The sequence below is a fragment of the Musa acuminata genome, chromosome BXJ1-6, assembly GCF_036884655.1.
Source record: "Musa acuminata AAA Group cultivar baxijiao chromosome BXJ1-6, Cavendish_Baxijiao_AAA, whole genome shotgun sequence".
NCBI classification, from domain to species: domain Eukaryota; kingdom Viridiplantae; phylum Streptophyta; class Magnoliopsida; order Zingiberales; family Musaceae; genus Musa; species Musa acuminata.
Genome location: NC_088332.1, coordinates 38183932 through 38202043, shown reverse-complemented (window position 1 = coordinate 38202043; position 18112 = coordinate 38183932). Strand labels below are relative to the sequence as shown.

Here is an 18112-nt window from a genome sequence, read left to right as displayed (position 1 = left end):
GCCTATGGCCTTATATGCCCATCGAGTGCACCATGCGCGACCTTATCAACCCATCGAGCTCCACTGCATGTGGCCTTGGTGGCCTATCAAGCATCGCCTCATATAGCATAGCCCCTATTGACTATAGAAATTCCTTTAGGCCTTGACGTAATAGCCACCCAAGCAACACTTCACGATCAGATTCCACTATGCTCCACAACTTTATTGACACATCAAGTGGGAGATGCATGTGTTATGAGTAAAATAATGTAGCTAATATATCGACTTCATATGGTCGACGTATAAGTCTACATTATTGACACACCAAGACCAAATAGCCAATGCCTTGATTCGTTGTGCCTAACATTCGCTACCATGTGGTCGACACGTCATCACCACTTAGCCAACGCATTGACACCATATGATAGACACCTCAGCTCTAGGCGATTGATACCTTGGCTCCATGCATCTGACGTAGTATTGTCATGTGGTTGACATGCCAAAGCCATACATCAGCATTACCACAATGCCATGTGGTCAAAGCTCAAGCCTTGTGTAGATGGCACCCCAACGCCAAATGACCACATGTGGCAGGCATACTAACACCTCATAGCACCACCCTCTCTAGCTAACTAGTTGCCCTATTGTTCGATTTACGTCACGTGACAGAACATAATACCCTGGATGGTGCGGGCTAGCAGTAGTTATGCTCAAGAACAATGCCACAATTCCCATGAGTAACGTACCATACGAAGGTAATAGTTTTGAGAACTCACTATAAAAAAGATTTCACATATATATCCCAACACACATAAGCTCAAATTATATTTGGCCTATTCGATTTGCTTATTGACTTAAGTATATTATCGGGAGCACCCAACATAAATTTTCAGGATTTTGATAATTAAAGAAGTTTGACTTGAATTCGAGTAAAAAAAAAAAAAGATCAAGTTGGATCTTAATGGACTTTCACTTATAATCTGATTTAATAATTATAAATAATTTATATCTTTTTCTTTGTTAAAGATAAATATTTAAATCTTAATAAAATTATCCCGATCTCAAATCTAATACGTTATCATATATTTAATTTAGTTAGAAACTAAGATAAGAAAGCAACCGGTTCTTTCAGTATCTTATCACAGAGTCCTATAGATTTAAGTACGAATTTTTCCTCCGAACATTGGATTCACTAACAAAATCCTCACTCGTATTTCATCAAAAATTAAAATTATGATAATTTGAATCGTTAAAGTTTATTGAGAAATGTTAAAGAACTCGTAAAGGTTATTTTAATATGAGGTTCGAACATCATACTTTTCTAGGAGGTTTAGGGGAAAATATTTAAGACTAATAATATTTTTGTGTTTCTTACAATTTAATCCAACATGATGGATTATTGAAATCAATGGGAAAGAGAATGGGAGAGGATTATTCATTTTTATTTTATTAAATTTATGATTAATGATTTAACCTACCACAGCATGCAAGAGTTAAATAAGGGTTTGAATTATTCTCGTCAAAATAGTTTAATTTGGTTGACTTAAGAACACCGACATAAAATCCACTATATACTTGAATGATCCTTCTGACTGATGACGTCCATCCGTCCGTCCATCACTATCGATCGTCTCTGATCGTCCCTCGATCGCTGGTTGCACTCATCTCAATGATCAATTTCCTCATCTTAGTTCCGTCCATCACGCCTCGCTCCTCTCACCCATAAGTGGATGGCTCAGATTTAAGATGAGGGAAAGGAGACGGACGGATGAGATGATATAGTTACATCGTTATATATGACACAGCAAGCAAGCAAGCCTATGCAATCCCAACTTATCTCGTAGGGTGAGGATGAGATGCGAGCGTTGCACTCCGGGCGGAGGGAAGCCGTCGTTCCAAGAAATCCTGATCTCCGATTCAATTCCACCACGAAAACATGTAAGCCTTCATCAATCCGTTGGTGTAGGGTTTTTCAAGGTTGATTCCTTCGAATCGCGTCGTCTCGGAGGCGGCGCCTTTTGGTTGCCGTGGTAAATTTGGTCTCCGACCTTTTTGGGTTGAATCTGCTCTTCTACATTTACGCATTAATTAGATTTTATTTAGAATGATCATTACTTCGTGCTGCAAATGATCCCCCTGATTAAACTGGTGCTGCTGGTTGCAGAGAAGCGGCTGATGATGCAGGTTGAGAACCCTATTGATTAATAAGTATCTATGTGATTGAGAAGCCATGGTCAATCTTGTTGAAAATGTACTTTAATTTAAACTTCATGGTTTTAGGACTTACATATTTAACTCTTGTTCGGCCTTTATTTTCTTTCTGTTTCTATTCTTTTCTTGGAAAAAAATATGAAGCCAACTTGCAGGTCAAAGTCATCTAATTTAGATGGTGAACTTTGGATGATTGTTGGCAAAAATAAGGATGCAGTTCTCTATGCCTCTTAAAGCTCTTTTGTTTGGATAGGCTTTGAGTAAGCTGCCACATTCTACTCCATGTTAGATTTGTTAGAGTGATTGGTGTGGGTACCATTTTGGAGGTTTCTTCATATTTTCTTTTTGTTTATATCCTTCGTTTTGAAAGTTAAGCTAATTTGCGGGGCAAAGTCATCTAATTTTGACGGTGAACTTTGGATGACTGTTGGCAAAAACAAGAATGCAGTTCTCTGTGCCTCTTAAAACTCTTTTGTTTGGATAGGCTTTGAGTAAGCTGTGACATTCTACTCCATGTTAGATTTGTTAGAGTAATTGGTGTAGGTACTGATGAGGGTAATAATGGCGACATGACGCACCACGACGTCAGCCACGCCTGGACGACACTCTGCCCAAGGAGAAGGGCAATAATGCTGACTCGATGTGCGCCAACGTAACCCGCTCTTAGACAACGACTTCATTGTCGCCCGAGCCCGCACGCTTGACCGAGGCAGAAGAGGACGACGACCGAGGCTCGCCCATACCCTGCGGCAGTTCGGTTCTCCACGCAACGACAACGACAATGTCAGACGCCATCAGAGGTACGGTCCTTCCCTGCAGGCAGGCACATCAGGTAACACTAAACTTACCTATAAATACCCCAAAGTTCTAGATGAAAAGGGGGGGTCTCCTTCATACAAAAAATCCCCTCCGCATCCACTGACTCGATCGTCGGAGGGGTTGGGCCGAGCTTCCGACCCGACCTTTGTGCAGGTGCGAAGCCGAAGGTCCCCACTAGACGTGCAGGCGAGGAGTTCTTGCCCGGAGGAAACGGCGACCTCGTCCCGACTGACCGTAGTGATCGGCCACTAAGAGACCTCGAGAGACGCTGCGCGAGATCCCCGTCATTCGGACCCCTGACCAAGCCGCGTCGGCTCCGAGGCCACGACATAAAGTTGTTGCACTAACAGATTGGCGCTAGAAGGAGGGCCCGGAATGTCGGTAGATCACCCAAGCGTCTCAGATGAGCCCACGGCTGAGAGGTCACACCCGACCGAAGCCTCGAGGGAACATCCCCCGCACGGAGACCATCGTGACAAACACCCCGCCACGACCTCCGAACGATATTGGCGAATATTCAACGACTCGGGCTTGTTGTTGCCCGACGACGCCCCAGCCGACTCAATGCCCGTGTCACCCGAGGCCTTTCAGGACCTTGCCCGTCAAGTCCGAACTCTGATGAAAATGGTGCAAACCATTATCCCGCTCGTTTCTCATCCGGTGCACCCGCCCGCGATCGAACCACTGCGACAACGTAAGGCGCCCGTTCGGGCCCACTTGACACCACTGGAACTCCCCACTTCGCCTCGGGTCCGGCCGGCCTCGCTCGGGGATCCAGTGAAGACAAACCCGAGCGGTCGCCCAGAACCCGAGGTGCTCTCTTTGGACTCCTTGCGGGCCCATTTGCGCTTCGTCAGCCAGCGACTTGACGAGGTGCAGGAAGAGGTTCGCAGGTCCAAGGGAGAGGGCCGGCCCACGCGTGGTATGGCGGCTTGGAGACCGGAACGATCGCTTCCTTCGGCCAGCTCGCCAATGACTTCGAGCTCCACTTCGTAGCCTGTGCACGGCCAAAGCCCTCCGCGACACTGCTCCTCGGACTCAAACAAAGGGAGGATGAGCCCCTCTCACACTTTGTGGATAGCTTTGCCACGTAAATCCGGGGCTTGCCGGACACTCACCCCTCTCTGTTAGTGCAGGCGTTTGTGATAGGCCTGCGACCTTCCAGAATCCTCTGGTCCCTCGCGGAGCGACCTCCCACTACGGTGCCAGAGATGCTCCAGTGGGCTAATCGGTACATCGCAGCCGAGGCCTGGGCGACCGCGAGAAGGGACGACCTCCGACCGCGGGCTCCATAAGAGAGGCCAAGCACCTGCGGTGGCTACCCGATGTAGTCCTCATGAAAAGAAATCTAAGCCCTGCCTCAGTCTCTTCTGAGCGAAGGTTCAGTATCTACCTGACCCCCTCTCGGCTCGCGGTTGGCCCCAGCTTAAACCCCTTTGACTCTACACGGCTCGGCAGTAGACTACCCGAGTCCACCTCAGCGCGGCCTGCCCGCCTGAGTTGTGTCTCTCGGTCCGAGCCACTTCCCTCGGCCATGGACTCCCCGAGTCCACCACAGCACAGCCTGCCCGCCTGAGTTGTGTCCCTCGGCCTGAGCCACTTGCCTCGGCCGTAGACGACCGAGCCCCCCTAAGGGCGGCCTTCCCGTCCGAACCTCATCACTCGGTCGCATGACGCTCGAGACCACGCCTGCGCTGTCTGCCCGCCTGCGTCGTGCTACTCGGCCGCATGACGCTCGAGACCACACCTGCGTGGTCTGCCTGCCTGCGTCGTGCTCCTCGGCCGTATGATGCCCGAGACCACACCTGTGCGGTCTGCCCGCCTGCGTCATGCTCCTCGGTCGCATGATGCCCGAGACCACACCTGCGCGGCCTGCTCGCCTGCGTCGTGCTCCTCGGCCCCATGCACCCCAAGACACACTTGCGTGGCCAGCCCGCTTGCGTCGTGCTCCTCGGCCCCATGTCTCCCGAGACACACCTGCGCTGCCAGCCCGCCTGCGCCGTGCTCCTCGGCGTCATGTTCCCGAGACACACCTGTGCGGCCAGCCCGCCTGCGTCGTGCTCCTCGGCCACATGTTGCCCGAGACCACACCTGCGCGGCCAACCTGCTTGCGTCGTGCTCCTCGGCTCCATGCCCTCGAGACCACACCTGTGTGGCCTGCCCGCCTACGTCGTGCTCCTCGGCTCCATGCCCCCAAGACCACACCTGCGCAGCCAGCCTGCCTGCGCCGTGCTCCTCGGCCCCATGCCCCGAAGACCACCTCCTCGGCGCGGCGTGCCCGCCCAAGATGTGCTTGACCTCATATCGCCTGAGATTACCACGGTATCGGAGGCTGAAGCCATGCCTCGGACTCCCCCATTTTGCAACAACCGATGCATAGCTCCTTTCCGGGGGGGAATATGATGAGGGTAATAATGGCGACATGACGCACCATGACGTCAGCCACGCCTGGACGACACTCTGCCCAAGGAGAAGGGCAATAATGCTGACTCGATGTGCGCCGACGTCACCCGCTCTCAGACAACGACTTCATCGTCGCCCGAGCCCGCACGCTTGACCGAGGCAGAGGAGGACGACGACCGAGGCTCGCCCATACCCTGCGGCAGTTCGGTTCTCCATGCAACGACAACGGCAATGTCAGACGCCATCAGAGGTACGGTCCTGCCCCTGCAGGCAGGCATATCAGGTAACACTAAACTTACCTATAAATACCCCAAAGTTCTAGATGAAAAGAGGGGTCTCCTTCATACAAAAAATCCCCGCCGCATCCACTGACTCGATCGTCGAAGGGGTCGGGCCGAGCTTCCGACTCGACCTTTGTGCAGGTGCGAAGCCGAAGGTCCCCACTGGACGCGCAGGCGAGGAGTTCTTGCCCGGAGGAAACGACGACCTCGTCCCGACCGACCACAGTGATCGGCCACTTAGAGACCTCGAGAGACGCTGCGCGAGATCCCCGTCATTTGGACCCCTAACCAAGCCGCGTCGGCCCCGAGGCCACGGCATAAAGTTGTTTACACTAACAGGTACCGTTGTGGAGGTTTCTGCATATGATCTTTTTGTTTCTATGCTTTGTTTTGAAAGTCAAGAAGCCAACTTGCAGGTCAAAGACATCTGATTCAAATGGTGAACTTTGGATGATTGTTTGCCATTTCGGATACCAGGTCCATCTTGGAGATTTGTTGACATGATACATACCGGTCTGTACCAGTGTACCGACATATGGTATGCTTGGGCATGCCAAAGGGGACTCGGGTGAGCTATCTCGAAGGCGACTCGGACCGATATGTACCATCCATACCATATTGACTCGGGCGGTACAGCAAACCTGCTGCAAAAATAAGAATGTAGTTCTCTAAGCCTCTTGAACTCTGTTGTTTGGATAGGCTTTGATTGAGCGGCAACATTCTGGACCATGTTATATTTTTAGTCTAATTAGTGTAGGTACTCTTTTAGTCACAAGTGCTGTTCATCCTGGAGATGTCTTCCTATGCCATCTATTGCTTTTGCCTTTTTTTCTAGTTTATTTTTCATAATTCTTGCTCACACAGTGCTTACATCATGAGCATCCTTTTCATGATTATCCAACTCATTATCCATCAGAAAGTGGTGGCTATCAGTGACCTAGGTTCAAAGTAATCGACAGAACTTACTATTTTGACCCTTTTTCCACAAATATCTGATGTGTTCATCAAACTTAGTTCTTAACATCTCCCTTCTGAGTTTTTACATCCTTTTTGAGGATATAGTGGCGGACAATGCCATTTTCTCATACTTAGTAATTCCAGTGAACACTAAAATCATTCTATATTCATTGGAAAAATAGGAATTTGCAATGCCTCTGAATCTCACTTGATTAGTCTGGTTCTGACATCTTTGTAATGACTTTGGGCCTCACTCGAAACTTGTAATTGGAAGTTATTTTTTTGTCTATATTTATGGTGACTTTTTGTTATGTGCAGATGTGGAAATAAACAATAGGCTTGATGGCTAAAGGAGACCGCCCAAAATTGAGAAGGTTCAAATGGATGATTTGATGAGATTTCACTATCAACTGCCACCTGAACAATAGCTTGCTAATGATGAGTACCAAGTTCTTAGAGATGCAAAAAATTAGGGAGGAGGAGAACTTTCTTGAGAGACTACATAAACTTCAGCTAGGTACAAATCTTCATCTCTTGGTTTTAGTTTGAATTCATGCAATTATAAAGCAACCTTCCAAGATAAACTTGTACATGGGAAGAGTTTAGACAAGGGGCAGATTACAAGATCTATTGCAGAAATGAGGTTCTCCTCTTGGTTGTATAAATAACCCATTATGAGAATGGAACAAATCCTCCAAAAGTCCTGATCATACAAGGCATGTTAGTAACAAATAGCGTTGATTCAGATTATTTGCTTATATTAAATTTATTTTAATATTATAATCTTCCTCAATGCTGTAGGTGTCGAGATGTAAAATTGATTTCATTTGGAATGTGGTCACTGAAACTTGGTTCAATTCCAGATTTTAGTTGTAATAATAAAAGAATTACTAATGAGGTGGAAACTAATTTGGTGCATTATATCTCTTAGTTTGTATTAAGTTAACTAACAAGAAGTTTAATACCATTGGGGTAACCATCTAACTAGAACGTTTGATTTCTCAAGGTAGCTGTTGGATTAAATTGCAAGATTTAAACTGTAGGTGTTTGATGCATATTGTAAAGTTCCCTTGTATACATTGTTCTTAGGCCTTCATAAGAGGCAGATCCTACAATATCAAAGTAACATGCAATTTTTTTTTTTACATCATATTTATTTTGAAAATTAGAGATAAAGTGAAGCAATGCAAGAGAAACTTTTCATTATAGTATAACTTGAATTACTAGCAAGAGAGGAACTTATGAAAATGGGTAATCATATGGGCTGCTCTTCTTTGGAAGAGCTAAGATCAACCAATGAGTTCTAGAGCATGAGCATCTACCAATTGCATCAGATGTTCAACAGTGAACTAAAAAAGCATCGTTAACCATGCTAATAATCATTGAATGTTGGAGCTTTAACTCTGATCTTTAAAGATCACAATATCTTAAAACATGCTCATTTTGGCTCTTCACTTCTAGTGTGATTTGAGCTTAGATTTCTTTACCATCGACACATGAATAGTTCCAGCAGAAAAATGCTGGGTCCATCATCTGGCAATGGTTTATGACTTTTTTGTCTGTGTATGAAGCTATACTAGTAATCAGCAGCATGTTAAAACATGGAGTTTGGTCAATTGTGTTATCATGCCTACATCTTTTCTTTTCCTTTTATTTTTCTGGATCAACTTAAATATTAGATGAATTCTTTTTTCCTTTTTGTAAAAATGTGGAGACAATTTGCTCCCTTGTCTTTAGTTACAGCTCCGGTAATTTCTGTCTTTGATGCACCCATAATTCTACAGTTTTGGCTCAAAATTAATGCATCCCGTAGGACAATTAAGATCTTGAAAGAGATGCTAAGCATGGACTCTGTGGAACTATCCATGTCCACTGCTACCGGAACATTTTGTTAGCCACTATTATTCCTACGTTTCTTCTGACTCCAGAACATTGTTGGATGGACGAGTTCTCTTCTGATTTATCTGCAAAGTCTTGCATTGGACAATCCTGCTTTGTGAGATGTTGAACTACACAACCCGAGATGCATCGAATCTGTTTATTATTAATGTGTTCTGAGGTGGTGCAGCGTTAGGTCTTGAAGATTGGTAAACTGAATTGGTGCTTGCTCATAACTGCCTCACAACTCACCTTCATCCTTACCTGTGTTGAATCCAGCAGGGAAATTGGTGATGGTTTGCAGGCATATTGAGGAGGTCTATTCTGCTACCGTCTGCAAAATACGAAGAGAATGCATGCAAGCAAAGCAAACTTCGGTCTCAACTGCTATCACATTAACGTTTCGTCCTCCTCGAATTTTTATGACATTTCAACTCCAAAAAAAAAAAAAAATTGATATCTCTACCCAATCTCAGTTTCCAAAATATGATCGCTACATTTTTAATATTTTTCGAAAGTATTAAAAGAAGGTTTTTCGATTGATTCTGCAGTTTGGGCTCTCCGAACTCAACGCAGCAAACAAGAAAAGATTGGACTACCGGATTCTGACCCAAACGCCATTGCTCGGCACCCCGGCATGCACCACGAACCAGAGGTAGTACCCTGGCGGCGCCACCTTCGGCGAAGGCGGCGCCACCGCCTCGGTCACGTACCCGAAGTTCCCCCACGCCCAGACCGCCCGCGATGCCTCCAGCACCACCGCTCGCTGGTTCATCCCCACTGCGTGCGTCGCGAACGCCGGCGCCACCGCTACCACCTCTACCACCAACTCCTCCCACGCTCCGTAGTGCCCCGCCGCCTCGAACCTCAGCACTACCCTCTCGCCGTAGCCCACTTCCCGCGGCGCAGCCGCCACGCGCGGACGAGTCCGGGCCGCCAGGTACGGTGGGTGGAATGCCTCAAGGCTCAGCTCTGTCGGGTACATCACGTTGGCGAAGGCGTAGTGCGCCTGCGGGTTGCTCCCCCCGACGACCACCCGCCCGTACGTGTCCAGGATCGCCGTCGAGTGGTACATCCGCGGGATCCGCGAACGTTTCAGTACCGCGAATCGTCTCCCTGCAGGTCGGTCCGGGTGGTAGAGGACCGGTCTTGTCACGGGGTTGCGCGCTAGCTCCCACCCGGCGGTGCCGGCGGCGGCGCCGTTGACGATGAGGACGTCGCAGGTGGGGAGGAGGAGCATGTCGCCCATGACGCGCGGGAGGGGCATATCCTCTAAGGACCAGGCGGGGTCCGAGTCGGCCGGCTTGATACGGGCGCACGTGCGGAGTGCCGGAAGGAAGGTGCCGTTGAGCGCGGCCTGGTAGGATCCCCACGGTGTGCCACCGCAGACGAGGACCTCGGGGGCGGCGCCGGGGCGGAGGGGCAGGAGGACGGAGGAGCCAGAGCTTGGGTAACTGCGTGGGCCGCCAGGGACGGGCGGTAGGCGTCGAAGAACGCGATGACGGATTGCGTCAAGGACGACGGCACGGTCGTTGGCAAAAACGAAAAGGGTCCCGTCCGGGAGGAGGTGGAGGAACGGGTACAGGTTGTTCTCGGTCTCGCGGTTCCAAGTGTCCAACAAGAACGGGAACTGAAAGACTGTTCTGCTGCCGGCTAACTCGCGGGGGAAGAACTCGTAGGAGAACTGGCGGCGGCCGCCGAGGATGATGACGCGGCCGTCTGGTAGGAGCTGGTTGGACGCGTACCATCTGCGGACGCTGAGATAGAAGGGCCGTTCCACCCAGTCGGAGCGGCCGCCACGCGCCGGGGAGAAAAGGCGGATGACACGGTCGCCGTCGTTGAAGCCGCCAGTCTGGAGGAGGGAGCCATTGGGAAGGAGGGCGCCAGAGGAGCACCAGGTGTCGGTGAGGAGACTGAGGGGGCGGACGGCTGCGGAGGGGAGGAGGAGGAGGACAGAGTGGGCGGTGCAGTCAGTGGTAAGGGCGAGGTCGTAAGAGTCGAAGCGGCATCTGCCGCCGGGAAGGGAGATGTTGGAGCGGCCAAAATCGGTGCGGTCAAAGATCACCACCGTGTCGTCGGGGAGGAGCTGCATGTGCATCGCGGAGATGCCGATGCTCGCGCGGAGAAGTCGCCATTCCCCTCTTCCTTTAACAGGTGCCGCAGTTCTCACCGTCGAAACCCCGACAAGAACGAGAAGCAAAGGTAGAACAAAGGAGGAGGAAGAGGCGATGGTGGTGTTTCTTGTTCTTGTTGTTCTTGCACTCGGGGCCATCATGGTGGACTCGGTTTCTTGGGTTTCTCTACAGGCTTATGGTTTTGACATCGTAACGAAGAAGAAGATCTCTTTTAGATTGGTGTTGCTATCTACGTGAGTGCGACATACGTAAGGGAAGTCCTTCGTGTTGCTGGCCAATTACCCCATCGATAATAACATCACAAGGGATCCGTTTGGATTGCGGATTCCAGGATTTGGATCCGGTAACTGATTCAATCCGATCCGTTATATCGCCTAAGGGGATGTCACGCTAGGGATGTCGGGGCGGGGCCGGGCGTGACGGGAAGTGCTTTCCGGTGTCAGCCGATCTCAGTCTAAGTTGAATCTAATCTGATGTATTTTCACCCGTAATCGTACGGATGATATAAGTTTCCTCGAGTCCCATTTTTGTCTTATACTTGACCCATTAGTGACCGTTCCAGCGGGGATAATTAGGCCTACGCGGTAGTCGAAGTCGTCCCAGCGCAGCGAGACGGAGAAGGACGAGCCTATGGAGAGGGGGAAGCAATTGTGCGCTTGGGGAGCGGCCGTCCTGATCTTCGTCGTGTTGATGGTCGTCACCCCGGCGATCCCGCAATCGGAGGAGTACCACAATTTCGCCGACCAACGCGAGTTGTTCCTCGGTGAACGCCGTATCCGCCTTAGGGTTTCCAATCCTGTTTGATTCGATGTTTTTGTCGCAATTCAGGAGGGTTTCGTGCTCTTCTGCATATTGAAATCTTTTCTAGCACTGGGATTTCCAACTACTAGTATTCTTGTTTTCAATTTGTTCACTGGATGAATTCTTATCTTGTTACCGAGGAAGCAATTTTTACGATAAAATGTTGCATCTGACTGCTTTATTTCGATTATTTTGGCTCATGAGTGTTTCATATATAATTGCTTTAAGCACGGCGTCTGGATTTACAGGTGGTCTAGATAACGTCTAGGCAACGCAAGTCAAATTTCGATGGGTATTATTTGGTTGATAAGGAAAAATTGGTTCAACCTATGTCTTATTCGGATGAGATCTGTCTTGTTGTTCAAGTTTAAGTGTGTGGGAGAGTATAATTTGCTATAATGTAGATAAATAGCAACTTAGGCTAATAAGAAAGGGCCCAATGTATTTATTAAGTCTAATGTTCCCTCTCACGTGTAAGCTTGACACATGAACAATACCTAAGGACATTGTGCAAGCCAAATAGGGGGAAGGACATTGCACAAATACTGATTTGATTAACCATCAGATGAATTAGAGGAGCATATACATGTTTTGTACTCTTGCCCTGCTTTGATACGCTGATAAGTATTTTTATGCCTAAGCTTTTAGGGAAGGGCCGAATTTATATTAGGTTCTAACAACTTTTAGTATGTTCGTCTAGTAGGATTTGTTATTTCCTTTTCTTTGACACATTGTACATCAACTTTAGCTGAGCATGAAGAGAAGTTCTATATGAAAGAGTCAATTTTGAAAGAATGTTCAAGAAAGGAATAAAGATTAATGAGGGGAAACCAAGTAGGGCTAGTTTTACATGCATACTTTACTTTTTATTGCTTGATAAGTACTTCCAAATCTCACTTGTAATACTCACAAATTTAACAAAGAATTATTTGATAACATCACAGACAGCCATGATTGGTCGATGATGTTTGGAATGTCTTTTGATCAGATAAAAAGGATGGGATGGTTGTTCAGAAGGAAATTTGACTGCACTGTATGGATTACATGTTTCAGCCAGGTGTTTGACAAGGAGTGTAAAAAACATTTCTCTAATTGCTTTAGACATTTTAGTGATTTAGAATTCATTGAGTTGCATATTAAAGCCGGTTTTTGTTTATCTTATCATTTTGTCCCTGTGGTTCCAGTTTTATATGTAATATTTACTTTTGTAGTGTGATTATAAAGTTTGTAAACTTTTTCTCCATGTTTCATTGGATAATTTATACTTAACTATAGCCGTATGGATTGGTGTCTGAGCCAGGTGTTTGATGATGAGTGTAAAAGACATTTCTCAGATTGCTTTCGTAAATCTTAGTGATTTAGAGCTCATTGAGTTGTATATTGAAATCAGTGTTTGTTTATCTTATCATATTGTCCCATGTTTCCAGTTTGGTATGTAATCTTCACTTTTGTAGTGTGATTGTAAAGTTTGTAACCTTTATTTCCATGTTTCATTGGAGAATTTATGCTTAATATTGCATATATTCTTTTGCAGGTATACCTAATACACTAAATGTGATTTCAAATATTCCTTTTCTCTTCGTTGGCGTTGTCGGGCTTACACTCTGCTTCTATAGAAACTATTTTAGGTTAAGGTGATGTTGTGATGCTTGATCTGTGAACAGTTGTGTAGAAATGGATTGCTTTTCAGTGAACATCTTCCTTTTTTCTTCATACAGATTGCAAGGTGAAATTTGGGGTTGGTCAATTTTCTTTCTTGGTGTGACTGCTGTTGCATTTGGTTCTTCCTATTACCACCTCAAGCCAAACGATGCTCGACTTGTTTGGGATCGGCTACCTGTTGGTTATTTCTATCTGTTCGTTTTTATGTATTTTTTTATTGTTTGCTCATATAAGCTAGTGCAATATTCTAGTATAAACAATCTCAATTAATTGCTTGTTCTTCCCATGGATGAGTCTCACTCGTTGTTGAAATTGATGAGGTTAAGCTTTTTCTTTTGGAAGATCAACTATCTGTATTTGATATGCAATCTAGCTAGAGTTAGCTTTATAAGTTTCTTAGCTCACTTACCTTCCATCAAGGACTGAAACCTATGTGAAGACATAATTTTTCAAAAATTTGTCAGATTTGTCTTATTTAGTCTTCTTTTTTATCGGCACATCTGTTTGATATTATTGTTATGCTTTTTAGAATGTCATATTGGTAGTCATATTTTTATTGCAAAAATATCATGTTTTGTGAGCTTACTGTATGCAATTAGTTCCTCTTGTGTTTTGCGTAGTCTACACTTCGATGTTTTGAGCTAGTCATTACTATTAAAAGTCATGTTTTCATTTGCTCAGATGACTGTTGCATTTACATCTATTATGGCAATCTTCATCATTGAGAGGGTTGATGAAAAGACTGGAACAACATCAATTGCACCCCTTGTTATTGCGGGTATAGTTACCATCTTGTATTGGAGGCAAGCATGCGATTTTTCTTGTTTCTTTCCTTTGTTCCCTTTTGTTTCTGTGCTTTGTGCAATAGTTAGTTCACAACAATATCATCCATCTTCATTAAACTTTGTTTGATAAATGCAGATTTTTCGATGATTTACGCCCTTATGCACTCATCCAGTTCCTTCCTTGCATCATTATACCTTTAATGGCTATACTAATTCCACCAATGTATACACATTCTTCGTACTGGCTATGGGCAGCAGGTCAGTGTTTTAGCTTTACACCTAGTCACAATATGATTTTTCCTTTTTTCTCTATATATTCACATGATGGTTCAAGTGAGCTGTTTTAGTTTTTTTTACCTTTGTTTGGTTACTTTACAGGATACATCTTTTATATTTTGGTGTACCAGCTGCTTTAAAGGTTCTTATGTCATAAACAAAATTCACGAACACATGAACAACCTTTCTGAAGCCTATCTATCCTATATAATTAGATAGTCATAGTTATTCTTGATTTTTTTTAAATTTAGTTATAAGATGTTACTTGCTGGTGCTCAAAACAAAACACAGCTGATTTTGGCCGTGAGAATGAAAGGCTTTCTTGTTTCTTTTTTAACCATTTATTTTCTCTGTTTTTGTGCCTCTCTCTCTCTCTCTCTCTCTCTCTCTGTAGACACACACACACACACACACACACTTTTGTTCCTCTCAATTCTTCCATTTTATCCATTATATCCTGATTTCTGTTCTCTAATTTATGCCATTAACTGCTACTATGCTATTCCAAAAGTTAACTTAAGCAGATCTCTATGGAATCTCCTGACATAAGCTGAAATCTGATATAAGTTCTAATTCATGCATGTCATCACTTCTAAATGCATAACTTTTGTTTTAAGTGAGTCAAGTAGAGTCTCTTCTTTCTAAAAGATAGTGTTACTTTTTTTACTTGCACCACTTTTTATCTGTCTGGCAAGCATTGTTATCTGTAGATTAGTTACTGTTTGCTGTCCTCACAAGAGTTCAATGGTCAAATCATATCTATTGTAATGTGGATCGTTTTAGACCATGGTACAGGTGTGGATGTCTGTGATGCACCATCTGGTTATGTTCCTGAATGATAGGTTTTGGATTAGTTGGCTTACCTTTTAGGTTGTGGGACATTTTGTATTAGATTAGTCGGCTTACTTTATGGGTTGTGGGAGATTTTGGATCATGTAAGTTCTCTACTACATTCGTAACATAATGTAGTCTTGCAAATTAACTATTCATCTTATTAGGTCAATAGTAATGGCTGTGAAGTCCAAAAGCTATACACTCATTGATTTTTTTCTTCTTGTATAGTGCTTCTGTAGCTTTGAGCTCAAGTAAAAAATGTATAATTATGTTTATTGATTTTGTATGCAAAACTGAATGATGTAAATGAGAATGAACTCCAAAACCGAATGATCTTAATGAGATCCAACTCTCAATTTTGGCATTCTGTATCTCAACCACAGATGGTTAAGATGCAAAAATACACTGAACTAAGAGAATGAGACAGATTGCAATTCCAAGAAGGGATAGTAAGATCCTGATGATTAATCTCTAGATACCCTTAGTCCGTGTTTCACCTTTACTTTCAGCTTGCATCTATTTGAATTTGATCACATGTCAAGATCCAATTCTTTCTTTGTAGTATTTGGCTCTGTATCTTCTATGATGATACCGATTATGCTTTTCTATGATTCGATCCTATCGGTTGAGAATCTATTTGATCTATTAAAATAGAAGAAAGAATTTCATGGGGAAATTACCTTTTTTATGGTCTTGGGTTCATCATTTGTTATTTACAATATGATAAAATGTCAGTTTTGCAGGGCTTTGTTCCTGTCTTCATCCCATTTGATGAATCAGTAATTTGACATGAAAAATAAATTTTACAATCGTTGTTTGTAGAACATCTAAGTTGACTTATTCATCTCATGCTTCTAACTTTTGGCAAGTTTTGGAATTATTTTGATTGCAAAGCACAGAAGCCTCCAAATAAATTTTCATGAGTTAGCACTAAATTTATAAACACATTTTGAATGGAGGTTCTTTTTCTTAATGGATTGTTGGTTTAAAATCATAAAGATGAGATATGTAGAGCAAGCAGCTAATTATAATTACCAATCATATCTTGGCAATATGATCTTCTTTTACTGTGAAAAAGAACAATATTGACTGTTAGAAATGCAGGATTTTATCTCTTGGCTAAAGTAGAAGAAGCTGAAGATAAACAGATTTACAAATGGACAAATCACATTGTCAGTGGGCATACTCTTAAGCATCTTTTTGCGGCAATGGTTCCAGTTTTCTTGACACTCATGCTTGCAAAAAGAGACATTGAGCCTGAGAGGTACAAATTTTCTGCCAATCATTGTAGTTGTGATGATCATACTGAAAAGTGTAATACTGTTTATTTTCTGAAGTGCCCATTGTTATTGATTGCTTCAATCAGTGTTTGTCATTACCGAGAGTTTAGGCTATTCAGAATACTTATGTGAAACATGCATGAAGTTGCACTGATTTGGCTGAACATTACTTAGTACTGACACAAGATATGGTGTATAAGGCATATCTTTTTTTCTATTTTTATTATAAAGCATACTGCAATATTTTTTTATGGAAATAAGAAATGCTCGGAACCAAACATTTGTTCTGAACTTGTGATACAAGATGAAGCCTACAATATTTCTATTTTTATTATAAATTTGATTTGACAAATAAATGGTACTAGAACATTTTTATTATTGTTTGGAAGTGGAAAATTTTCTTGCATTGGACTACTAGTATCAATTTCTGTCTTTGTTACTTTTTTGCTTCTTGTTTTGTGACTTCATTCCTTTCCAGTCTGGTAAAGTTCAATATTATTACATTCTTTCCTCTACTTGGTCTGCCATACTCAGTGTTGTGGGTCAAATATTCCTAATGGTCACACCATTCCTTCTTTTCACTGAGATCCAACAGGAATGACAAATGGGCTGTTATATAGATGAAACAAATGGGCTTATGTAAGACTGACTTAGAATATAGGCTGACAATTTAATAAAGCATGCACTATCTCACTTCAATTCTGGATAGGCAAAGTACTTTTCTGAAGCACATTCTAGAGTGCAAATTGGAATGATCATTAGGATCACATTTGGACATGAAGACCAGACTTCCTGAATGCTACTTATATAACCCGAGAAACATGTATTGTTTGCAGTTCTGCACTGTGTATTGATCTCGTGTACCTGAAAAAGAAGGAAATACACATGAATATTGAGTGATGAACCTGCTGTTCTTTCTTTGGACTTTAAAAATGGATAGTTGATTTCTTTTTTATTTCCTTTTGTCATCTCATGCTCTTTATATGATGCAGGAGGAGTTTGCTTCAGAAATGGAAGATCTATTGGATCAGAATAAAAGAAAGTGGGTTAAAGGCTGAAAGATTGGAATGCGAGTACTCTGAAGTTTCAACGACGGTCTAATGGTAAAAATATGTTTAGTCATTGACAGTCATAGACAAAGTGGTTTCCTTTGTTATGTGAAATCCCCCATTGAGCGTAGTCATATGTATCCTCAAATAGTTGGGACAACATTGTGTTGTATTTGTTGTAATGTACTCAATATGTATACAGTACAGAAAGCTGGTTTATACATGTTATGCCCCTGGAACATGTATTATTATGTCACCCAAATAACTTGCCACAAGCTTCTGTGTCACCTGTCACTGACATAGTTGATCTTGTACAGTTGTTTACCCTATTGTACAACAGTTCCTAATGTCAGAATATTGTAACGTTGATCAATGTTAAAGTTCAAACTATTCAGACATTTTTACCATGGTTGATAGAGTTTTGTCTAATAGGTCTCCAGATTAAGCTTGCCCAAATTCCTTGTTTGGATTTTTTTTTCTTTTTTCGGAATGGGGCAGAAATATATGACTCAACTGACCTTCTGCTCATGCATCTTGGATACCACATGGTGATTGTGTTAAGCTGCTTCATTTGCAATTCAGACCACAAGAAAAGCAGGTTCTCTGGAATATCAAATTTGCTTTTATGCATGCAGAATACAAGCTCTGAAAGCTTCTCAAGAAAAAGTCAACTAGATTGATGCTCTTTATCTGCTATTTTCTGAACAGTTTATTCTTTTGACAGTTTTCCTGCAAACAAAATGAGGCTTAAGAACCAATAGC

General features: G+C 43.8%; 2 protein-coding genes and 2 non-coding genes across 14 annotated transcripts; 3 read left to right on the top strand and 1 right to left on the bottom strand.

Annotated features, from left to right (window-relative positions):
- The first annotated feature begins 1779 nt into the window (after positions 1 to 1779).
- On the top strand, positions 1780 to 17748 carry LOC103989082 (uncharacterized). Of its 11 annotated transcripts, none has more exons than XM_065188469.1 (10): positions 1798 to 1917; positions 2734 to 6032; positions 6110 to 6353; positions 6969 to 7167; positions 12999 to 13098; positions 13183 to 13303; positions 13808 to 13929; positions 14048 to 14169; positions 16126 to 16285; positions 17294 to 17748. In XM_065188469.1, exons 4-10 carry the CDS (start codon positions 7086 to 7088, stop codon positions 17400 to 17402), a joined length of 816 nt encoding a protein of 271 aa, XP_065044541.1. In that variant the 5' UTR covers positions 1798 to 1917; positions 2734 to 6032; positions 6110 to 6353; positions 6969 to 7085; the 3' UTR covers positions 17403 to 17748. The 11 variants fall into 11 exon arrangements, with proteins under 11 accessions (XP_065044545.1, XP_065044541.1, XP_065044539.1 ...); XM_065188467.1 differs by having other exon boundaries at positions 1804 to 5695; positions 5799 to 6032; XM_065188472.1 differs by having other exon boundaries at positions 1819 to 1917; positions 2780 to 6032.
- LOC135677957 (small nucleolar RNA snoR86) lies at positions 2345 to 2465 on the top strand. The gene has a single exon (XR_010514786.1). It is a non-coding gene; the product is annotated as a small nucleolar RNA snoR86 (small nucleolar RNA).
- Positions 2576 to 2696, top strand: LOC135677958 (small nucleolar RNA snoR86). Its single transcript, XR_010514787.1, has one exon. It is a non-coding gene; the product is annotated as a small nucleolar RNA snoR86 (small nucleolar RNA).
- Positions 8812 to 10665, bottom strand: LOC135676839 (aldehyde oxidase GLOX-like). The gene has a single exon (XM_065188463.1). It carries the CDS (start codon positions 10624 to 10626, stop codon positions 9124 to 9126), a length of 1503 nt encoding a protein of 500 aa, XP_065044535.1. The 5' UTR covers positions 10627 to 10665; the 3' UTR covers positions 8812 to 9123.
- Positions 17749 to 18112: the final 364 nt, after the last annotated feature.